The sequence below is a fragment of the Copadichromis virginalis genome, linkage group LG22 (genome assembly GCF_057382275.1).
Source record: "Copadichromis virginalis isolate Kocher_CV1m ecotype Utaka linkage group LG22, C_Virginalis_male_GT1.1, whole genome shotgun sequence".
NCBI classification, from domain to species: domain Eukaryota; kingdom Metazoa; phylum Chordata; class Actinopteri; order Cichliformes; family Cichlidae; genus Copadichromis; species Copadichromis virginalis.
In genome coordinates, this window is record NC_140638.1 from 23028605 (window position 1) to 23054287 (window position 25683).

Consider the following 25683-nt stretch of genomic DNA (forward strand, 5'->3'; position numbering starts at 1 on the left):
GTAGGCGGAGGTGTGCTCTGGTGCAGGTGTGCCGCAGCGGTCAGTTGAAGAATCCGTGAGTTTCTCTGTGAATTTCCCATTACATCGTTGCGCACTCGATGCTTGTTTGGAGGGTGGGGGTTTTCGCTGTAAAAAGAAGTTTTCTTCCCACGCACAACGGACACTAATGTTTTTGTCACTTTTTATGGAATGAAACTCAAAGTAAGGTCAGTACTTCCACGTTTTAAACGCTGCACGCTCATACTCTCTCCCGCACTGATATATTATCCATTGTTGATCTGCACACAGCTGTTGTCACGAATGTCGCACTCGCTTACGTCATTGTCATGAGACATTCTCGCAAAAAAAAAATCACGGTTTTAGTAATGCAGTAACGCAGCGTTCCTACGGGAAAGTAACGGTAATCTGATTACCATTTTTGCGATACTAATCCCTTACTGTACTCGTTACTTTAAAAAAGTAATCAGATTACAGTAATGCATTACAAGTAACGCGTTACTGCCCATCTCTGGCTAGCAGCTATCATACTGTATGAGAGTGTAGTTTGCAAACACACATCTGTGCTATAACTTTTCTTTTTCATAGTATTTTTTTAACCATAGTGTTTTTTGGTGCACATTAACTGCAGCAAAACAGCAGTTAATGTGCCAATGTTGCTAGCAAGAACACACCAACCCAGTATCACGGCAAAGTGTGTAATAGACACACTAGTCCACCGTATCCGTTTCATGTTTTGCCTCTCCAAAGTATGTAATGGACACGCATGCAGAAGTTGCAATAAGCCTGCAGTACCAGCAGAGGGAGATATTTAAAACAAAAGTGTTTAAATACCCATTATTAACACATTTACGTGTAAATAGCTACCCAGGTCAATCATGTGTTGCATAGGACCCTGGACTGTAGGTCATACCTTCATCATTCACTAGCGACTTCTTTGGTTTAAATATATTATCTCCCCCTGCTGGTGCAATTTATGCATGCAAGTGGTCACGTCATATCACGTGTTTGGGTTATATATCGGTATGAATGACAATTATTTGCATGTGGTAACTTTTGCAGCTTTCATGACAGGACTTTGTTCTTAGATCCTTTAGTCTAACCTGAACTTACCTGTTACTTTCAGACCAGTGTAATTAATAAATTCTTTGACTTTTGTCATATCTAACTGTTCCTGTTGTTGGGTTTGACTCATATTTCTTTTCTGCACTAATAGGGCTTTAATGTTATTTTGGTGCTAAATTACAGCGTGGGAAACTGTTGCTACTGTTTTGTATCAAAGTGTCTTTTGTGTAAAATGGCTTTTAATGAGGCTCTGAAAAGCTCTGGAGTTTTCCCACGTGCTTTTTTGGCATTCTTACTTGGCATTCTTCTCACTTACTTCTGACTAGTTAAACAGTTTCATATCTGCCTATTTCACATCACCACAGCATTTAGTTGGCTAATGCTACATTTTTTAGTAATGTTTCCACAACTTGTTTTCTACCTTTCTGCTTTGTCCCTTACATTTAAAGCAAGAAAAAGCAAATGGCAATTTGTGCACTGTAAAATAAGAAAATACATGCACACATACATAAATAAAGTCAAAATACCAATGCATAACTCAATAATTTTTGAGATTTTCAGCATGTAACTGTTGTTGACTTTGAAAGAGCTCTGGCAGGTTGACATTTCTTGTTACATACTTATTTATGTGTCCTATTATTGTCATTGTACATCTATGATGAAAATGTGGTTTTTCCACCGGATTACTGGGCAAGAAATATAAATAACAAATAAAAAAACAGGTATATTAATAAATAATAACATTATTTAAAAAATAAAAAATACAATAAAGATTTAGACAGAACAGTATGATACTAGCTTTTGAACCCACTCTACCCATCTTCTCCACATAAAGGTGGCCATTGGTGTGTAAGGTAAATGTGCCCAACACACCAAATGTATTTATGTTGGCTTGATTCTATCTAAAGAATGGTGATGAAATAATATGAAGAGCACACAGAAAGTTAACTGGAACATTGTGTTTTTCCATAGCATAGAAGTTAGTGCATTCACCTTACAACCCAATTGTCCCTGGTTTGCAACTAGTAGGAAACATAAGCCCAATTTTGTGTGGTTGGGTAACAAGCCAGCATACAACTCCTGTTGGTCCCAATCCTGGATAAATGAGAGGACTGCATCTGGTATAAAAAATCTGTGCCAAACCAAATATGTAGACCCATCTGCTGTGGGGAATAAGGGATCAGCCAAAAATTGTAAAGGCAAAGTTTTATGTTACTGATGCTAAAAAATATTTGTTTACTCAACAAGAAGTTATGTGCTTTTTGAAGCAAGAATTTGGTTGTTAACCTCACAGGAATATTGTAATTACATGAAGAAGAAAATTCAAGATGCAGAGAGCTCTAGTAAAGTAAAACCCACAACAAAAACTCACGGCAACAAGGTTCAATTGATATATAAGTTTCAGTTGTTTTGGGGTTTTTTTATTGTCTACTTCATATTTATTTTGTTTAAACCATTCTTTACCATTCATCTATTGCAAAGACACTGTACAGTTCTTCTCACTTAGATCAGCACTGATGAATGAGAATGAGCGTTTAAAGCTCACCCACTTGTTTACTCATTCAAAGTAAGTATGTATAAGTATGTGTAAATCCAAACTACAGACATGTAGATATCTGGAACTGTGACATTTATCCTTTGCCTGCAAGAACAAAATGAGCAATTATTGCAGACTCCCTGTGTAGAGAAAAAGACTAGTCTTTATAGCCTCTCTCTGCAGAATTACATTCGTTGTGAAGGACACATTGTCCACATAAAGACATGAACAGCACACAAACACAAACACACAGACCAGAGTTGTAGGCTATTACCTGCAGCGTCAGCTGTTTCGGTCTCGATTCCTGTCTTCTCCTTGATACCGAGCCCTAAAAGCAAGGAGAGGAAATAGAGAGAGAGAGCGAGGAGATAATGAAATAAATACCATGCTTGGCTACACTTCAAAGAGAGAGGGAGAGCCTGATCTGCTCTACTGCAGCTAGAGAGGGAAGAGATGTTACATAAAGAGAAAAGATTGGGGGATAACTGTAACCACCACCTCCGCAGTAACACACACACAAACACACACCCAGACAAAAACACATTAATAAGCTTTGACTGCTCTGAGCTTGTTATCTAATAGCATTTGGTGTTTTGAATTATCCCAAGTTGCTGGTCAGCATATTTTTATTAGCACTGCATATATATATATATATATATATATATATATATATATATATATATATATATATATATATATAAATAGATAGATAGATTTTCTTTTATTCCACCACTTTAGAGATGTACTGTGAATGGAAAGGTAGCCACTTTTGAGCAGTGCAAACCCTATCTAATCTGCATATCTGTACAAGTAAACACTTTCATGTGACCGCTTTTGTATTCTCGTGCAACACATGCAAGCAGGGGAGCCCTGCGGATATGTTCAATAGAAGCTATCCTCAAACATGCACCAGACCATCAATGTGTGTGCATCTTATTGCATGTGAATATATCATACTGTTCCCCTTCTGATGTTACGATTCACATTTAACGTACTCAACGCACAAAACGCGTGTTCCTTATTTGTAGATAGTCTGTAGAAGACAAATATCCCTGCCTGAAGGATGTGTTTTCCATCAGTTCACACCTGCACGTGCACAAGAATACACACCGACAAATAAATGTAACCTTGAACGGCTTACAAAACCTGTCAAACCTGCACTGAGACGTGTGCAATCACACAGGGGCGCACACATACAAACACACACACCGCCTTGCCCTTTTCACTTCATTTCTCTCCTTCTGCTGTAACATATCTTTTGACATCGACAATAAATTTAGCTCTAGCTGCCTATTATCTTTCACCCCGATGCCACAATTACATTAAGTACACTATTGCTCCGTGTGTGACTTTTTAATTTTATTTTTTAATGAGCAGCTTTTATTCCCCCCTTTTTCCAATCAATGAGTCTTGGAACTTTAAAGCTTCTTTAATGCCTTTTAGATCCCATTACGATGCCTCTGGTTTTCATGGGAAGTGGTGTTTGGTATTTTCAATCTTTTAGTCCCAGATCAAATTTACTATTAGCTTTGCTGTGGGGAAATTGGGCCGACGCGCAGATGTCTCCATTTGCATGCGGCAATCAATATTTTCAATATAAACATTTTCGCCTTAAAACGAATCATTTGCTTGTAAGATTTCACTTTAACCTTGTGTAACCTTTAATATCTGCAAATCTTATGCTCAATTAACCCTTCGGAAGGCAAAAGAATAAGTTAAGAGGAATGAGTTGCTGGCAGAGTAAACAGGGGATCATGTATGGAGGTCAAAAACATCCAAAGATGTGTGGATTGCTAGACTGAAGAGGCAGGTACCTGTAGTGTTGCCCATGAAAAGAGAAAGCAAGACAAAGCAAGCAGTTTATTTTAAGCTTAGTAAACAATATCATATCATTATTGATTTTACAAAGGATTTCCTGTTTCCAAAAATGACTTTCCTTTTTTAACTATAGTGCATCATTGAGAAATTCGTGTTTTTCCATTTTCCTTTAGCTTTCTTCAGACTTCATATAACAAATGTTTCAGTCCAAGTATTCTGTCTCTGTTTCTGTCTCCTTCTTTTGCTTCCCCCCCCCCCCTCTCTCTCTCTTTCTCTGTACCATATATTCTTGTTTCCTTGAAAAAAAGAAAAGAAAAGAAAAAGCTGGTGTAAGCTGATCTGTTGGCAGGAATATGCTGTAGAGGGAAGCCGATCCCCATCTTCCTCAGTCTGTGAACCTCTATTGCACAATAAAACCTAGATTCCCTCTAGGCCCACCACAATATTACAAGGCATTTTTCCAAACTCCTTATTGTACATCCCACATCACACATACACAGACTCGCTGATTTATTCAGATCTATATATGCACATAGCAGTGAGTTGTCTGCCTAAATACATGGTCTGCTTCACTCTCATTTTAAATATAATCACACTGCGTGCATGTGTCTGTGCCATCCGATTCTGTCCAAACACTCAGCAGATGGTGACATTTAGGCCGTTTTCCCCACCATGGCAACAAGGTTAAGGGGGTAGAGTTGTTTGAGTGGGTGTGTTGGGTCAAACCTGACACACGCTTCAGTATGTGTAAATTTATAATCTGCTAAATCATGCTATCAGAGAACTGCCACAATTAAAGGCAGGCAAGGTTTTGTACAGTAAAGCATTAATGTATCATAGCAGGAATTTTGCTGCCTTGAGCTCCCCTGGTAGTTAGTCACAGGGTCATATTAAATGTGAAGCAGACAGGAACTGATGTGCTGCAGGAAACTCCTGAAATTTAGAGTGGGAAGAGTCGGGTATGTCACGTCTGTCACTGTCTTGCAACCTTGTCTACACATTACATGGTAGCTTTGGTTTTCTTTAATCATTAATTACATGTCACTTTTTTTCTTTTGAGTGTATCTCTAGCAGATGTAAGCTGTGCAACAATATACTGTAGATAAAAGCGTGATTTTTTTCATTTTTTTTGTGCTGATTGAAGAAGATTTAGCTCAGCTTTTCAGCAGCAGCTCAGATTGAGTGGTTGCATCAGCCTGTTGGCTGTTTGAACTCTGAGATGGCAATTAGTCACAAAAAAGTAATACAGAAGTGGGAAAGTGTTAGAAGTCGGAAAATGGGCAAGTGCACGGATTTGAGTGGGTTTGACAAGAGCCAAATTGTGATGGCTAGACCCCTGGGTCATAAATGTACGTGGGGAGTGAAGGCTGCAACCAACAGACGAGCTACTATAGCTTGGATAACCAAAATATACAATGCTGGTTCTGATAGAAAGGCATCAGGATACAGTTTGTTTCACATGGGTCTACATAGCCGCAGACCAGTCCACTTGTCCACTGCCAAAAGCACAACACAAAGTCTGAGATGTTGATTTGGCCTCAAAATCCAATGGAACATCTGTTGCTAATATCTTGGTTTGGGTCAGGCTGTTTTAGTAGCAACAGGGGGACCAAAGCAATATTAAGCATGTGGTCATAATGTTATACCTGATCAGCGTATGTTGTCCCGACATTTCAGAGGAGCCACATGATACTCATAACCAAAAGATATGATCTTTGAGAGAAGTGTTACATGTTATATCACTATACAAAACTGTTATATTTGAACCCAAACCATTTCTTTCTAAACCTGTCTGAGTTGTTTTTTATTGTTTTAGCCTAACTAAGTAGTTTTTAATGATTATTAATAAAATAAATCTCTTGTGTAGGAGTCAATCTGCGATCTGTGAGCGTCAGCGACGATGAATGATTCCCTGTCCTCGCAATTCCCTCCAGCCCCCCAAAATGTCGAGTTTTTCATCCTTTAAATGTGAAAAATATTCATTTCATGGAGACAAAACTGCAGATGACAAATTGTGTCGAGGCAGATGAAAATAAATGAAGCTCGGAAATTTGTGTGCAGGAACATGAAATAAAAATGGAAAAAGTCAAAAATGTATCAGCAGATTAAAAGTTCGTAACTGTTTCACAAATGGCTACGAGAATGGCTGTGTGTGCAATATGCTTTCACCAAACCTGCATGTTAACGTTATGAAATGGATAAACTGCAACACTTTGCTTGTGATCTATTAGTCTTTCTCTGAGGCTTCCAGGGTTGTAAAGGAAAGAAAGAAAAAAAAAGAAAAATTACCTTCCCGCACCATACTTTCCATTTCATCAATTTTCTTATCCTTAGCTCCAACAACTGTTTACTCACTCATGTGAAATTAATGGGTCTCACTATCAATATCTGCCCGCAAAAGTAACATCAATCAATATTGAAATTCAGGTTTGGAACACATTGAATAAATGCTACATGCCATTAAAGTGCTTTTTAAAGGGTATGAGACCATGTAATAATTGGCTTACATTTTCCCCACTGAGTGTATTGAGAAATGCATTTGCTTTAAGTGTTACTAAATTAGAGTTTGACGAATGACTTTCAGTTTTTCTTAGAACATCACATCAGTGCACAATCTACTTACCACAATATTACATTACCAGTGTCATTTTCATTTATTGTGTTTGCTTATTTACTATAGATAATTAAAGTAGTGGTGGTCATTTAATCAGTGTCCATACTCATAGCTCATACACAGAGTATGAAATTGCTACAGTGGGAAGCTACTTTTCACTGACAGAGCAAATCCCATGTTATAATTATTTGCCGTCTGTAGATTCGGGACCATATTTGGCGATATTGACAATAATTCAGTGTAAATCCATTCTAGGAGTAATTTCCTAATGTGCGGTCATTTACTCCTCTCAGGTTGGGCTGCAATTAACCTGCCTCTTTACCTCTCTGTTAGCCCTTCACCTTCATTTACAAGAAAGTGTGATGTTAGAGGATCTTCAGAGACTTCTGTTCTCTGCTGAACAGTCATTTTTCGGTGGTATTTTGAAGAATTAATATCAGTATTAAAAGGGAAAATCACTGATATCACTGATGATTGGTACAACAGTTCGATTCAGAGTTGATTTAAAAGCTATTTTAGATTCAGTAAATCACATAGTGTACTTTAGTTTCAGGTTTTTAATCACAACTAAGCTGTTTGTTCCAAACCATTCATCATATGCACAATTTGCACAACAACTGGCAGTTAAGCTAAATGGTTTTGATGAAGGTCACGGTCTGAAAAAAAGGAGCTGCTGATCCAGTTCTACACTGCGGTCATTGAGTCTGTCCTGTGCTCCTCCATCACAGTCTGGTATGGTGCAGCCACTAAACAGGACAGGAGCAGACTGCAGCGGACTGTACGGGCAGCAGAAAGGATCATCGGCACGCCCCTGCCCTCCATCCAGGATCTAAACCTCTCAAGAACCAGGAAACGGGCAGGGAAAATCATCACAGACCCCTCACACCCTGGACACAGACTTTTTGATCTGCTGCCCTCTGGCAGACGGTACAGAAGCCTGCAGACCAGGACCACCCGACACAGGAACAGTTTCTTTCCCCTCGCCATCTCCCTTCTTAACAGTTGACCTGTCACACTGCTCCCACTGCCAGACTGCAGCTGCACCTTATGTACATTTTGCAGTATTCATTCCACCTCATTCATTTCTGTATTTTATGTATATAAGTTTAGATTCGTTATTTATAGTTGATTTACACAGCTTTGTGTATGTATGTGTAATGTGTATATATAGACGTGTGTGTGTGTGTGTGTGTGTGTGTGTGTGTGTGTGTGTGTGTGTGTGTGTGTGTGTGTGTGTGATTTACATTGCTGTGCTTGAGAGCCACCATCTACCGGAACCAAATTCCCTGTATGTGTCTGCACATATACTTGGCCAATAAACACGATTCTGATTCTGATTCTGATTCTGAAAAGGAGCATGAAGGTTTGTGGAATTTAACGATACAAATTTGAAAGACTGTCACAGTCCTGAGTCTGCATGACTATAATAACACAAATATGCGAGATGATGAACAAAACGATGTAAAATGTCACTAGCAGAACAGAGGCTGCTCATCATTATCCATAACTCCGCGAATAGTTTCACAGGGCCTTTGTGATGTAACCACGGATGGATTTCTTTTCTTTGCCTGATCCGAGTAGACTTCGCTATGTGGTGCAGTGGGTGTTAGTTGGCCAGCTTGTTTTTGCATTTGTAGAGGTTTTTTTTTTTTTTTTTTTTGCTCCACAACATTAATCACTGGGTGATTGCGTAAGACTTGCTGGCAAAATATTTCACTTTCATCTTGCAGAGCTATCTGTAAAGTTATTAAAAATGTGCCAAACGTTTTCGATCTTCAAAGATAAACTACAAAGTGAGTCTGCTGTATGAGACCTGAGCACTGTCGGGGTGCTGCCGTGCGGTGCTCTTGTTGTCGGAGTCACAACTTTAAAGATGCGATATCCCAAACTTGATATTAAGACTATGTGAATCCATCTAGAATCATTGAAGAAAGAATTCTAGTTCTTTCATGAATTAATTTGCCTCACAAAAAAAGTCAAGCTGTTTAAGTGACTTAATCTGTACTATAGTGTTCGTTGGTAATGTTTTGCCTTCAAATCGAAGCTACACTAATAAATAATTCCATAAACATGCTTTGAAACATGTGAACTACTTTCCTTCAATGCCCGCGTAGGTTCTCTGTTGATCCACTCCCTTCACGATTGATAAATCAATTCGTTACTCAGTTTCATCTCACACTTATGATTTACGCCTTCAATCAGCACACATGTTACATGTTAAGCTGGATCTATGAATATGTATAGGCGCCTTGGTGTGCTTGTGCTTGTGTATGTAGCATATCCATAGCTGAAAGACAAAGTGCCCTTTTGTGTGATCAAGGGGTGTAGTACTGCTGTCTCTTTTCACAGCATGAGATCCACTCAGCTTGCCTGCCATTTGTGAATAACTGATAAGGCAAAGTGAAAAGCAGTGACTTGGTGGTGTGCAGGAGCAAGTTTGATAAAAGGACAAACAGAATACTGACTTCTAAAATGTCAGCCCGAATAAATCAGATTAACAACATTAGTTCTTCATATTCCTTTACAGACAAAAGATCTTATCCAGATAAAGGACTTTAAACGGAGCAAGCACAGATGTGTGGCTATGCGGGTAAATAAATTAAGTTTGACTTTGAGGAAGGCTGAGATTTATAAGAGGCTGAAAGTAAAGATGAGAAGGGACAGAGTTGAGAATTTGATGCTGGAGGCGAGAAAGAGGAATGTTTCATGACTTGTTAATCAGAAGTACAGAGAGAGACTCCAAACACTTCGCACAAGGATACAGACTTCAAGTTTTGATAGTATCGAGCTAGCGTTCAAACGGGTGTAGCACGCGTGTATGTGTGTGTGAACGTCAAATGGATTATTTATCGAGCATGGGTGTTTGTGTGGGCTCATATAAAGGGCACGTGCTGATCTCTGCTGAGGGTTGCAAATGAGAGAGATACGCTACATCAATAAATCTGACAATACCATTCTCTACCACAGTGCACTTAAATCTATGCACTGAAGAATGGGTGGAGGCAGAGAAATGGAGTGTGAGGAATATGACAAAAAGAAGGGGGTGTCGTTATGCTTTATCAGAACTCCCTAAACACAGGCACCATATCCAGGGATATTCAGTTGCCCAAAAGCTATTTCACTCTATCATTCTGCAAGAACAAACAAGTTTACTGGAAGGTATTTGTGGTTTAGTGCATGATTATCTTTTTTATGGGAAAAGCCTCATTAAAGTTAGCATGTATACTGATGTCCATTTTAGACAGCTGCTGTCATAGAACAGTAGCTATAGTTGTTAGCCTTCAGGGTCTCTGAAGTAAAAGCAAAAGTATTATATTATGGGGGATATTATTAAGAGTAGAGTCAACATGTGAATGTGTTTATTGTGGAAGATGAGGTAGAATGGAAGACTTATACTGTGGAGACTGGTCCTTTCTATCCAATAACCTTTTGTCATTTAGACTCAGCAAAGTTATTTCATTAGCAGCTAAGGTAACAAATCTATTTGTTCGTTGTCAGAAAAGGATCTCATTTGGGTTAAAAAATACTCTGTTAGCAATCTTCATGTCTCTTATGATGATATGTGTCAAATATGCAGATAACAGCTCATGTGCTACAGGAATCCTTACAACGTAACAAATATGCTACTCATGCTACATAGTATAATCTAGTTTTGTTACTCAGGTCTCTCTGTTGCCTGATAATGTCTCAGTTCAAAAGTTAGGAACCTATTCTCACTGCTGTTGGATCAAGTAGCTATGTATGAATTAAGGTGAGTCACTTTAGGGACAGATGCACAGAGTCACAATGAAGAGGGGGGATTATTACGGAGCTCTGCTGCCCCTCAGCTCTGTGGAGATTTAGAACTTTGAGCTCAGTGTGTCAGTTTCCTAGCACACAACTTAACTGCTGTGCTTCATTGCTATTGTGGCATCAATTTTAGCACAACAAGAATCTATTCTCAGTGAAAGGATCTAAAAGCCAGCAGCACTTAGCAAGTACTTAGCATGCTTCCTTAGCAAAATTAGCAACTAATGAACTAAACAGAGTATTAATATTGGATCTAACTGTAACTTTAACTTTAGCTAAAGCCTTTAAAATTAAGCAGAAACTTCTGATATAAAATCCAGCTTGGTGGTGTACATGCATAAAATTACAAAATGTATGTCTTTGTCCAACAAATTATACAACTATAAGTAAGGTCCACCTGTTGGCTATGCACGATCAACAGGTGGACCTTAGTTAATCATACATTTAGCAGACGTCTAAATGAAGGCAAAAATTAACTGTAAGATTATGTCAACTTAAAGAGTGACACCTCACAGCTTGTTTTCATGTCGCTGGTTTAAGCTCTTTTTCTTTCGTAATTTTGTGCATTTTGTGCTTGCACTTGGAAATGTTAGAAAAACTAGAGACTTGACAGGATTTGAGGGGAGAAAGGGAAACATGGGAAATCATATGCAACAAAGGTTCTTGGCTGGACTTCAACTCGCAGTGATTTATGATTGGAACCTTAAAGGCTTAGGCACACGGTACATTTAGCTTTTCTGAGTAATGACCATTCTTTTTTCTTTTTTGCACTAGTGTATGGCTTTCAATTAGCACTGATGACTAGGTTTATTGTGCATTACTGCCTGAAGAAATGCCTGCTGAATATGCGATAAGCAGGTTTTCTGTAGCCTCACTATCCAAGCTGAAAGAATTGAAGCTTGAGGCTACTCCACTGAGGACCTCAGGCCAAACATATCCATTAGTTTTACATGTTGCCTCAATGGGAGAAACTGATACACATTGAATCTTTAAGCAGGCAATAGATTTATTTATTTATTTTGTCATACAATAGTGACATGATTGGTTAGCTTTTGTGTATAGGTGTGGTGGGGTTTTTCTCTTTTTTTAAACAAAGCAGTGTTGATTGCTTCATAACCTGTATCAATGTCTTTGCTTGGTTCTTAAAGAAAAGAAAAAGTCATCTTGATATTTTAATCGTTGTGTCAACAGGGAGTTAAAAGGGAGTTTTTCCTTTTCGCTGTCGCCAAAGTGCTTGCTCATAGGGGGTCATATAATTGTTGGGTTTTTCTCTGTATGTATTATTGTAGGGTCTACCTTACAATATAAAGCGCCTTGAGGTAACTGTTGTTGTGATTTGGTGCTGTGTAAATAAAATTGAATTGAATTGATTAGAAGGCGTGAGAAGTTAAAAAGTTGACTTTTTACTTTAAGTATAATTTTAATTTTAAATAGCTACATTTCTTTATGCTTTAAAATAATTTTTCTCTATTACTTACTTTAAGAGACTGTTACTATTCCATCTGTATTGATAGAGGTAAGACGTGTGAAACATGTTATATTATTCTGTTGTAAGTGTGGGTTCAGCTAAAGTTTACGCTGCACACAAAAATATCGACAGTACCAGCGCATTTTGGTTTTCTCAAGTATGATCCTTAAACAGAGATTATTTTATAATTCAGTCATTCAGGGTGTTTTGCCTTGTGGTTTCACAGCATGGCTCAGCAACAGTTCAATGCAAGTTTATAAGTCAGGCAAGCTTTTCTGGAGACAGAGGCGAGGTTTTTAGAGACAAGTGTATGGGGAATAATACAACTGGTGATCATTAATATCCCATTTTATCATCATGGGAAAAGGATCCTGCTGTGTAAAAGGAATAGATACAAATCATTTTTTATGCTAGAGTGAATTCAAATGCTAAATATATATAAGGTCCCTTTTTTAAGTTCCAGGGCAAGAACACATACAAAGCATTAAAATCTTTTTTTTTCTTGAATCAAAGTATATGTTTCCCCTAAACTACATTCAGTACTCTACTGTCGAGGACAAAAGACCCATTTTTGATCTGTCATTAATGATGCTTTAAAGCACTCTGTGAAATAATAATCCCAGTCAAGGACAGCGATACTTTTTAGTGCTGTGATATTATTTCAAAACTAGTGCCCCAGCACTGTTCTGTCTTGCAGATGTTTTATGGTAAGGACAAAAATCAGATGAGTCATATTGTCACTTGCACGGCATTAAAGAATAACGACAGAGCCAAGAGGAGCGGGAGAGGATGGTGAGACGGGGAGTGAGGGATATACATATTTTGCCATCCTTGGTGATAACATTAATGTCAAGGTGGAAGGGGGAAGGAAGACATCAAAGCTAATGAATATTTATGGATGCCCATAGTAAAATGCTGTTTTAGAGTGAAGTGGGACAGAATGGCCTCATGAAGACGGCACTTTAGGGCCTACTCCAGCACAGACTGTGGCTCTATGAATATTCATTGCTCATTGTCCCAAAAACAATTTGCTTAACGCTTTTGACTTCTTTTCATCCGTAAAATGTGTGTATTTTATTTTTTTAACCTATGCATGGTTTGGACTATACTGTATCTGCCCTCACTTTTGTTCGGTCTGTTACAGAAGACACTTTGATTTTTGGCACATAAATGAAACAATCCAAAAGTCTGTATTTATTAATATATAGCATAGGGCACATCGATCCCTTCAGTACAGAAAGGAAAAAAATATAAGAAGTTTGTCATATAGATAATTCATTATATTCATACAGCTAAGTGACATGTTTTTCACAGGGCCTGTGTCCCCTGTGCAGATTGTGCAGATATTCATTCTGTGTATTTATCTTTTAATTGGTTTAAGTAGGACAGTCTGTAACAGACAGGTACAAGACTATAACCCCGTCACATGCCAGACAGCATCATCCTTGAGCAGATTTCACAAGATGCTACATTCCTTCCACCTTTCCCCCACTGTGCAATGCATTTGTCTCTATAGCTCACACTAGTGCTGTTTGAAAGCTCTTTGGATCATTCATTCTGCATGTGTGTGTTGGGGGGGGGGTATCAAGGTGGGAATGTGGTAGAAGAAACACCCAGTCTAAATAGTAACACAAGACTAAGATGAAGGAAAGAAAGGAAAAAAAAAAAACAGAATATCACAATGTTGCTATGGTTACTTGTCCCACACGACTACCAGCTCTTCCCAGAGTAAACAGTGCCTGATAAGGGAACAGAAGTACGGTGCCTTTGAGTGGTGTGCTGTTGGCAAATGGAGGCCTACAATGAATATTCTGTGTACAAGTACTCGTATGTTATATGTGTGTGTGTTTTTGCAATATGTCTCCGGTTGCTGTCTTTGACAAAAACAAACATAAAAAAAAGAATTAACACTTTTTTCTTCTTCTTCATCACTTACATATGGGACATTTTTAAAGAACATTTGTCTTTCCTGTGCTCCTCACTGCACAACAGGGTGGCATACTGGTTTCGGAGACCTTCCCGTGAAGCAGATTTATTGTCCAGAAAAATTGCGTGTAGGTCAACTGTCCTTGAGCATGACAGTATTTTATGCACTGTACATCACTCTGAGTTAGCATCAACAAAATGCTTCCCCCCACTCCAAAGGGGATTATTTATTTTTCATGTTAAGTGATGCAAATTGTGTACATATTTCCCCTGTTGTTGTATAATGGCTTTAACTTTAATTCACTTCTTCCTTCAACATCTCTTCCTCCTCCATCTTTCTCGTTGTCTTTTGTTTGGCCCTCATTAAAATCTCACACCTATAAGCGTAAGTGCCTCTTGCTGTCTAACTCTGGGGAGTCACCTCTTGACATTGGTGAAGTAAGCCTCTTACCAAAATCTTGTGGACTACATGTGCAGTGATGGAGGGCCTTATCAGACTTATATAAATCCTGTGAGTACAGGTAACTGCTGCATTTCACTAATCTGAGCCTAAAGGAAGTGGAGTTGCTCTCAACGTACAAACATTGTAGGTCATTGTGTAGGAAGGTTTAGTAATCTGATTGGCACTGTCATGCTACACTTCACACTAATAATTAAACAGTTTAACATAATTTTTAAAGTCAATACCTGATGAAATTTTGTCAGTGTTCACTATGTAGATAGAATTTGCATTTGTACCAAGATATTCTTTTGCTATTGGTTAAAAATCCGTGGTCCCTCCCAGTCCAAGATGGCACTCGTCTAGAATGAGATATGGACCATATAGAACTTGTTGACCATTATAAGGATAATATATAGTTATGTAGTGCACTCCAGACAGCCATACTTGTCAGTGTGAAAAATACTCCCAAAATAACCAGTGCAAGTGCAAAAGGATGTAATTTCCGGTTCACGTGGCATGCCCTTGTGGTTGTACATATGTGGTTTACCTGCCATTTCATTTACATACAACACACCATGAATTTCAGAAATTCCACTGTTTTTCTCTCTTTTATGCATTAATGTTTAATTTGGATTATATAACAAGAGCTTGGGCCCACTACAAGCAAGTTACCAAGACTACAGCTGAGGAGAAGAGAAAGAGAAGGATGTTTTTATTCTCTTTCACTCAGCTGGCTCACAAGAAGATGACATTTTGTGAGCTCATACACTTGACATCAAATAATCAAATGAGAATATTAAATAAAATTTAAAAATAGGTAAATAAAACCTAAGATGTGCTAAGTTGTGTCTTACTATTGTATAAGAAATTAAGGCAAATGCAGAAGTGTGTGAAAAAAAATTATACCACCCTTATTATTTCCATGTGAATGAAGAGGGTAAGTAGCAGCCAGGTGCTGCTAATCAAATGTACCTTATTAACTGATCTTCAGCAAATGTGAGCACCTCTGTAAAAGCAGAAGGTTTGGCACGGGGGTATTTAGAGCATTCAGGTGTGTTTTAAATCAGTGCCAAGGAAGAAAGACATCAGCAATAATCTTAGAGAAAGAAATTGTTTCTAATCATCTACAGAGACTGCAGAGACTATAAGACCTTTTTCAAACCATTTGACGTCCATCATTCCGCAGAAAGATGGATTATTCACAAGTGGAAAACATTCATGACAGCTGCCAATTCCCTAAGAGTGGAAATCTTCACCCCAAAGTCAGAACATGCAATGTTCAGCCTCGGTTAACATGTTAGATGTTAAAGTTTATGACATGACAAGTATGGCTTGTTTTGAATAGTTGCCAGGAGAAAGCCTCTCCCCTCTAAAAAGATCATGTTGCATCTGAACCAACCACAGGACTTGTGGAAAAATGTCCTTTAGACAGATGACACCAAAGCAGACACATTTGTGCTGATATGCTGTTTTTGGTATCGGCCAAATGCGATGCTGTGCATTATGGCCAAACACCTCATACCATCTGTGAAGCACTGTGGTGGAGGGGTGATGAGTTGGCTTGTTTTGCAGCCACAGGACCTGGACACCTTGCCGTCATTGAGTCAACCAATGACTGTTGTATACCAAATTGTTCTAGAGTCAAATGTGAGGCCATATGTCAATAGGTCATGAAACAGGACAATAATCCCAAGCACAGCTGCAAAAGTCCAGTTCAAACCGCATTGCATTTGAAATGTGCTGGAGGAATTTAAGAGAACCATGCATCAATTAAGTTAAGAAAAAAAAGCACATCAGCCCAGAAAGTACCTCATTCATGAGATGGCTTTCCAAGTCCTGCATCTTTGCATCTGAACATATTATTTATATAGAGCTCATTAATTCAAAGAAAATCTTTGTTTTTTTTTCTTTGCAGTTTCATTTTTTTAATTCATCAATGACTTTTTGTGGTATTGTGTAGTAGCTTTGTAAAGTTTTGTAATGTGTTTACAGTACAAAGTTGTGGTAAAAGTATGTGTTGTCTTGAGGCATTTATTGAATTTCAAAGCATAGTAATATTTTTTGCAAGAAAAAGTAGGTATTATGCTATAAGGTTATTGGTAGAGTGGTGCAAACATTTCCCATCTCCCACGCATCCTCTTCAAACCACAATTATGCAGAACCACTTGAAAGTCTTAGGTGATGGAGCCGACACACTGAGAATACAAAAATATAGTGACTATTGAAGTAGTTTCAAGTAAAATGCTAAAACACTGTATATAGAGGTTTTTTTGTCAGCTGTGTGTGTGTGTGTTGTGTGAGTCAAAATCAAGCTGTTGGCGGACCCTCACTGTGTCGGTGATGGTAATAGTTTGCCAGAGCCTTGGGGGAGCTTCTCAGCAGGCGATGGTGTGTGTATGTGTATGTGATGTTGTCTGTGTGTTTGTGTGCACATATCAGCAGGAAAGGGTAGAGCAGGCCCCACAGTGCATGTCTCAACAGCCAAGTCATCAACCCTTTTAATCCAGCCCAGCAGGGATGTGTTTGTGTTTTTGACGGCGCTTGTGTGTGTATGTTTGAAGAGCTTCGTGAGAAGTGCTTCCATGAAGTTGTTTATATTCTACTCTGAGGAGTGGCAGAAAGCTGTCCAAAACATTTTCAGCTTGATGTGATTTTTTTAAATACAATATTGAACTTTTTCTCTTTTATCCATGGCATGTTGATTTTGTTTGAAAGTATTGCCTAATATGTCTAATGTCCAATCAGATCTCTCTCTATCCCCGCCTCACCCATCCTATTCTCTCTTCTCTCCCCCTGCAGGACGAATGTCATAGGATGAACACTGCTGGTGGGGTGTGTCTGTCTGTGCTGTCCTCTCTCCTGGCTGTGGCTGGGGCCCTGGCTGCCGTGTCTGCCCTCGCTCTAGCTCCTCTCTCTGCCCTGGCTGAGGCTGCCTATGGGGTTGCCAATAGCGTCCCCAGCACCGGGGCAGAGGGGGCCCCCTCGCCTTTGTCCTCACCATGCTCCAGCCTTGTAGCTGGGGTGCTCTATGGCTCTTTCTCCCTAAGGGAGCTTTTTCCCTCCAGGGCACCGGGTTGTTCCTGGTCTCTGGAAAACCCGGATCCCACCAAGTACTCCCTCTATCTCCGCTTCACGCGCCACCCTGTCATTTGTAGGACACACTCCCCCATGCTCCTTTCCCTTGACCACCACCTAGCCAATCAAAGCTGTCCCCTGCACTTACAGACAGCCACAGCCAGAGATCAGGAAGTCATCGATCTTTGTGGCAGCCGCACCAGTTCAGACGGACCTTACTCCTTTCTGCAGTTCGATAAGAACTTTGTCCAACTGTGTCTGACGAGACATCCAGCTGCAGATGAGCCTCAGGTATCTAAGGAATTGCTGGAGCTGAGAGTGGTAGAGGTGTTACTCATTAACAACGAAAACTCCAGTCAGTTTACCTGCGGTGTGCTCTGCCGATGGTTCGAGGAGTGTTTGCGCACTGATCACAATGAAGACCAGGAGGTTTCTGATGGGGATGGTTGTGGGATGACCCAGACAGGCTGTATTTGTCCAAATCACAACATTATGGCACCACCTGTTCCTCTGCTCCCAGAGACACCGCACACTTTCAGTAACGGGTCACTGGCTCCTGATGACTGTTGCGTCACCGAACTGCATTCCAATGATGCAATCGCCATAGCGCCCCGAGACGTACGACAAGGTAGGATTCCTTTCACTGTAATTTATGAGGTGGTGTTTCAGTGCTGGTCTTGCTATTTTCAGTGCATCACACATGAGCACACATCCCTATGTGAAAATTACTTTGGCCTTGTAACACAACGTGCAATAAAGCAAGATAGTCCAAGGTGCAAGCTGACCCAAACACTCTGAGTTGTTTATTTTATGTATCCACTCGGAGTAACAAATGGAAAAGAAAAGTTTGTTATCGTGCCTTTTTGTAGCACCTCGAGAAGCGGTGGAGGTGGCGAGAGGAGGGTCACATTGGCTGCTTGACAGATAATTTATTATTTGAATTTTGTCTTTTGCATGTTGGCCTTTAATTAAAAAAAAAACGAAGCAGTTCAAAGGAGGCCCTTTAAACCTTCCATCAAAAGATTTGTAATGCCTGACAGAAATCCAGCCATTTGATCTATATTTTAGAGATTCCCCCATGTGGCCAAGGGGTGGGTCTCCCATGACTTCAGTTTACATGCTGAACGGTATTGTGTGTGTATGTGTGTGTGTATCCATCCACTGAGAATGTTAGGACTAGATCAGATTTGACACCAATGGACAATATGCAAACCGTCTTTTCTACATCAATGAATTAGACACAAAGAAGACAATCCTTTCACGCACAATACACATGGAAATTTGTTTACGTGTGTGCATCCGCATAAATCTGTTTTCTGCCTGCAAGCAACACAGATAAGTGCTTAATCCAAACAGAAATGGACAAGCACTTGTGCTAAAGCTTTCTAATCATTTCACTTCATCACTGCCACCAGAGTATTTAGTCTAATGTAATTAAATTAGAACAATATAGAGGTGCATGTGATATGCTGAGATGGAGTTTGCTTTTCAGGTCACATAATTGCATAATAATTTTCCTTTGGGTGCCTCATAAGCATGTTTGCAGTCTGCATAGTAATAATTAGAACCAGGTTATTGTTAGGCTTGGCCTTCCTTTAACAACACACTAACACACACACTAAGAGCTCTAGGGAGATTTTTACCTTGCTAGTGGGAAGGTTATCGTCTTCCGGATTTCATGAGCAGGGGAGCATTTATCATCTTATAACCTCATAGAGGAAGAAAAGGGTATACTTAAGGGAGATTAAGGAAGTGAGTCATTTACCATTTTGTCTTGACCTGATGTACTATTGCTTGAGAAAGTGCCATGTAACTGTTTTGGCCAAAAGTCAAACTGATAATGCAACTCTGTTAATTAATTCTAAGGGTTGCAGTGATATCCAGCTTATGCCACTGTCCTGAAAGACCTCTTAGCTTTATTTTTGTGTCACTTCCATAAGACAGTTATTTGCTGACATATTGATTAGCAGTCACATGTATGGTTTGGAGAAGGTGGCGCTACCAAAACATCAGGAGGCAAAGCTGGAGATGCTAAGAATTTCAGTGGCAGTGACCATAAGAGAGAGCATTTGAAATGATTGCATCAGAAGGGCAGCTCAGGTTTTGAGTTAAAGTTAGAGAGATAAGGCTACCTTTAATCTACCAGGATAGGAGATATGCACAGGAAGGATAGTGGATATATTGGGTAAAGAATGTTGAATATGGCGAGCCAGGCAGGAGGACAAGAGAAAGACCACAGAGAAGATGTATGGATGTATTAAAGGAGGGCATTAAGAGGGTTGGCATGAGAGAGGAAAATGTTGGCAATAGGGTTTAGATGGATGCACGCAATCCGCTGTGGGGACCCCTAAAGAGAGCAGAGAAGAAGAAAAAAAAGATTAGTTAGCAACCAGCCACTGTCCACTCCTGCAGGATGTTCTCAACCCCTGGTCTTCTGTAGAAAACATTTTTTTCTCACCAGTTCCCTTTTGCAGTAATTATCCATAAATGTTAAAATTACTGTAAATCCAGGACTGTGCTGTCAGAGTAACAGCCATAATCTTGCCTTTACTCTGCTCCTGTCCCCTTTCTGTCGACTGAAAGATAAACAATTTTGCCCCCGCTGAGTCAGAGACATTCAAAAACAAAGCTTAAATGCCAGCTTTCTCCTTCGTGCCGGTCCACTTTTTGCCTTAATGCATGGTTGCCAATTTTCAACTGTCAGCTGTGGTGAGACTCAGACACTCACTTTAAATTTAAGACGAAAACAAATAGTAAAAATTAGAACAAAGGAAATGAATTTTGACTTTAGTAAACAGGGTCTGAGTCTTAGGACAACATCTGTATAAAAGGAAATGAAACTGAAATGAAAAAGTAAAACTGCTACTCTGTAACAGCTCATCTGTCTCAGTTGCAGAAAGACAGACTCATTTATTATTGATAATAAAAATAATAATTAATGACCTAACCCCTCATCGAGATGCATCTATTTACCATATTGCTTCCATAGTTATGCAACAAATACGACTTCATTCCCAGCCAGAATTAAAACAACTGTTAAAAGTTAAAGGTCAGTTGAAACACATAAAAACTGTAGTTTTTCTGATAGTGATGGGCGCGTGTCGGTGCTAAAAAAAAAAAAAAAGAAGAGGTTTTGGCGCAAGAGTTAGGAAATTAGAGGAAAAGCATATAAAAACAAGCACATCAAAGAAGAAGATGAAATAAGGCAGGGTTGCCAACTCGCGATGAGAAGCCATGATGGGAACTAAATATACTGCAGTTCTTTCTTCATAAATTTTACATAAGCAATCCACTGGACATCTAATTAGCTGAACTCACAACTAAAACTTCTGAAGGTAACAATTCTATAGATCTTTTCCTTGAAATGGGCAAACAGATCTAATTACACCGAGTTACACAATCAGTATCTTTAGATTTTAGATTTATAGATGAGATAAATACATGATCAACAGAACTTTCTAATTCGTCATGAATACAAGTTAAACTCAGCAGTCGAGTTTCTTGTTTTAACAAAAGTAATTTATCAACACAGTTTACATTGTTAAGCCGTTTGAATCTGAAATCTACTTTTTTTCCTTTTTACAAGATGACCTTAACCAGTACAGTAATCAAATTGTACTAAATATGACCTAGGGTACCTACAAGGGAGCCAGAGGCATCAAATGATGAGTATTTACTTGTGAAAAAAGCCTGTTTGCTCTTCATCCATGGAGTTGGCAAAGAAAGAATTTATCTATGTAGTTTATTAGAGCGACACTTTGCTCAACCAGGTCTTTAATACCGCATATGTGTATTTTTCTATAGGCTTCTCAGTGGATGCTGGCAGGGAGAGATGGTACTTTGTAGCCAAACAGTTCATAGTAAATTCAACAAACTTGTTTGCAGAATATGAAATTGAATCTCCTCTACTGACACTGACTCTTCGAGGAGCAAACTAAACAATAATAATCATTCAACTCTCTAATCTAACTTTCTCAAATTTGCTGCAAATGTCTCAAATGGCAGAGAGTATGGAAAGTAATGCAAACAGATTGCTGTTCCAGTTTAATAAACATGTAACCTTGGGCTTTTTCTCAACTGCTGTAAATAGTTTGCAGTTTTAGTTACTCTAAAAAGCTGGACTTGCACATGACCTGCAATGTACGTATACCTAAAACAGCAAAAAAGCCATAATGCAATACGTTTATGCTTTAAAAGGCTTTTCTCTATATTTTTTGTAACTCTTGTGCTTATGATGTGATTCTTAGAGCTAACTGTTATACCACGACCATGAGCAAGTGAAGGCACATTTCAGTTCCTGAGATGTTTTGTGGCTGAATGTCAGGTCTGCTTGATAAAACTCAGATCCCCGGCTTTTCCAATCCATCAGCAGCTGTCTCCGCCCACACCTGATGTCTTCCACATAATCATTTTGTATTAAGCGAAAAAGAAAAAGGAAATACAAAGTGCTATCATACATGTGCACACATTAGCATGTGGCTAATATTTACAGTTGAAAGTTTGTGACAATGCTTATTTCCACATGCTATTTATCTCATGGTCTTTACATGTTATGCTTTCTTCTTCTGTCTTTTCTAAAACTGAAAATATTACAGCTAACTCTCCTTTGCACATTAATCAAATGCACGTACTAAAATGGACAGAGATCTCAGCATTACATAAAAATATTAATTTCACATTCTCATGTTCTTATTTCTATTGCGGTATAAAGTGAGCTTGAAGGCTTTGCTCCTGCAAATACACAGGATCCTTTAGATTTCTATTTGGAATGAAGGGCAGCCTTGCTTGAGTGAATTATTTGGCCTTTTTAGAGATGAAGAGAGAAAAACCATTTCTTAATCTAGCCAATTCTTAATGGTGAACTACACTTATATATCTACACAGCAATGAGAGAATACATTAAATCTTCAAAGGAACTCTCAAATAAGATACCCTGATTGCATGTCTTTAGTGCATGTGGGTTCAATTAGTACATTGCTGCTATTAAATTGCTGATGAAAATAGGGACCATCCATTATGTCCACCCTATTCTAAGATCCTGTGTAATTTACATGATAGCTTGTAGTTTTACTCATTCATGTCATGCCTGTGATTTGTCAATTATGTATTCATAAAGTCCGCACGTGTGCCAACAACAGCACTGTGATAGATGACAGATGGCTTCTCCTGGTGTATGAAGTGTAAGTATTAAGTTGATGACATGGAGTTCCTTGTCATGTCAGCTCGTGGCTTCCACCACATTTGCCCGTAGCTTCTACCTCACCTAATCTCGGAAAATGGCAATAAACAGCAGATTTATCTTACCGTGGTATACTATATTTCTTAATATCATGAGCTGTTCTGGATCCCGAGGACGTAAGAACGTCTCATTTATGTGAGAGACAGCTGAACGGAGAATATGAAGCTAGCATCATTGTTTTCAATCATTCATCAATCATTTGTGAGAGAATTACACCATCCTGTATGTGTTGGCTCATTCATCACACTACAATATCTACCGTAGTTGCCCTTTGATTTAATTAGTAGGCATGCACATATTGAATTGGGGCTCTAAGTGGAAGCTTCCTTCTCAAGTTTGCAAGGGTGTAATTTGGTGCTTGTTTTTCTTTTGTTATTCATCGTATTGTTTGCACTAGTTGGTATTAGGAATGAAAAGACTGCTGTTGTAAGCACAGAGAAGTGTCAGTTTAAATAATGTACTCTTCAGGAAATACTATAGGATGCAGCCTCAAGCTAACCTTAAAAAATTTCAGCCTCTGTTCTCCATGCCAAGAAGACGGGAGTCCATTCTTTTAAAGAAAAAAAAAAAGAAAAACAAGTCCATAAACTCCATAAACTGCACTGGTTGCATTTTACTTAAATGCAACGTGGTGTATATGTATTGCTATTCTTTAAAAAATAAATAGAAAAGTTAATAGAGTAATTTTACTGTAATTTTCCCTTTATTTATAAAAAAAAAGGCTCAACCTTTACAGTAAATACCAGCACTTTGTTGTTCTTAATTACTATTGTCAAAAGGATTTTTATTGGTGCCGACTGTTAGACGTACAGTCTTGTGTTCTTTTTCTTTCTTTCTTTCTTCCTTTTATTTTGGCACTGGAGTGGAACTAAAGTTCAACCCATAAATATAGGAATGAAGCAGCTGAAGAAGTGTCCACTGCCTCCAGTGCAAGTGCAATCTGGCTTTGTGCTGTCATGACACATTCGGGTCATATTTGTAATGTCCACCAGCAGTGTTTACAAATGCAGGAGAGCAAGGACAGCTGGACTTGTCTTTGACTTGTATTTCTCTTACTTTAATCTGAGTGACTTTGATCAGCTACAGTGGTACACAATGATTCATTCCTTTAACAGTCCAGTACCACAGAGACCTGTGCACATAATAAAATATGCTCAAGTTTCATAAATTGTCGGAAAAAAACATATATTTCAGGATGACAGTTTTTGTAATACACAATGCTGTTCAAATGTCTTAAGTCACCCGATTTTTATTAGGAAAATAACAAAATTTGTGCAGTGATTTATTGAAATGTGCAAATGGAAATGGAAATATAGTGCGTAAGGCAAAAACTGAGTTTGTACAATTCTAAAGAGCTTGAAAGTCAGTATTTTGTATTACAACCTTTCTGGTAATTTTACTTTGTAAATGGATGCATTCAAAGCTCTTCTTTGAAGAAGCTTGACCTGCCTTTTGTACTTTTTTTGATCAACATGACCCCACGCTGCTTCAATAATGTGAGTTCTTCTTGTGGAATTTGGCGTTTGAATAGTTTCTTGACGGCCAAACTTCCACTGAGATCATTTCTTCCATGAATAAAATGAATAAAGAAGTGATGGATGACTTAAGACTTTCATACATGACTACAGTATTTTACTATGCTTAGTTACAGATACTTCATGGCAAGTCTGCATGCTTAAATATTGACATCTGAATTTCTGCGAGTAAGGTGTCGTTAATTTCCTTATACGCTTCATTATCCAGCTGTCAAAAGGTCACTTTGCTGGACATCTGCCTTAATCCCTGCACATTCCCACATCCATACTGCACACACTCACACACACACTCACATACACAGTTACAGCATTTCACTTCCAAGGGAATTCATGTTAACACAGATTCAGGTTGCGAATTATGTCATATGCATGTGGTAGGGGTGTAGAAAGAGGAGGTGGAAACACAGAAAGGAGGAAATTAGAGAGGGAACTGGGATTTGACGAGAGCTCTGGGGACCAGATCAACCTTGCATTGAGCAGAAGCCAGTGGTCCGTCACTTAAAAATACACACTTACACACGCACACCTAGACACAGACACACACACAAGCAGTCAGTTCATCCCTTCCTCACGGAATACTATCGCTTCTTGGTAATTAGAGCGGAGAGAAGTGTGTGCTTTTTCTTGTGTATCTCGAGCAACATGGGTAATATGTGTTTATTCTCACAGTGTGCTGGTACACTGTATTTACATACAGGTGTTTGCATAACCCTTTACCCGAACACATACAAACACAATGAAAAATGCAGGCTGCAAACACACGCCACGGCTTATGACAAAGAGTAATTGCATGCCATACAATACAGTAGCTGCGGAGATATTTTTTCCCTAAAAGAATGGAGCACGGCCACGTGTGTGTGTGTGTGTGTGCGTGTGTGTGTGTGTGTGTGTGTGAAAGACTGTGGCAGGAGAATTAGTATTCTGTGCACATGGTACTGAACGGGCTCAGCACTGAGCCCCTTTATGCTTCAGCAAAGGCCCAAACACTCACATAAGCACACACACACACACACACACACACACACACACACACACACACACACACACACACACACACACACACACTCACATAAACACACACACATTGATAGACATACACACCTTGTCATTTAAATCCTTTCCCATTTTCTCAACAGATTGCTTTGGATCAGTATGGATTGGAACAGTACACAAGCCAA

At 39.0% G+C, this 25683-nt stretch overlaps 1 protein-coding gene across 12 annotated transcripts in view; it reads left to right on the plus strand.

Annotated features, from left to right (window-relative positions):
• The window catches only part of adgrb2 (adhesion G protein-coupled receptor B2), a 266514-nt gene that overhangs the window by 60708 nt on the left and 180123 nt on the right, over window positions 1–25683 (plus strand). For 11 of the 12 annotated variants that reach the window (XM_085446299.1, XM_085446289.1, XM_085446294.1 and 8 more), the window contains exon 2: window positions 17456–18359. In XM_085446299.1, the coding sequence (XP_085302425.1) occupies window positions 17471–18359 (889 nt within the window). In that variant the 5' untranslated portion in view covers window positions 17456–17470. Of the gene's footprint in view, window positions 1–17455; window positions 18360–25683 lie in introns of those variants that run through there. The other variant, XM_085446300.1, reaches the window with a different exon arrangement.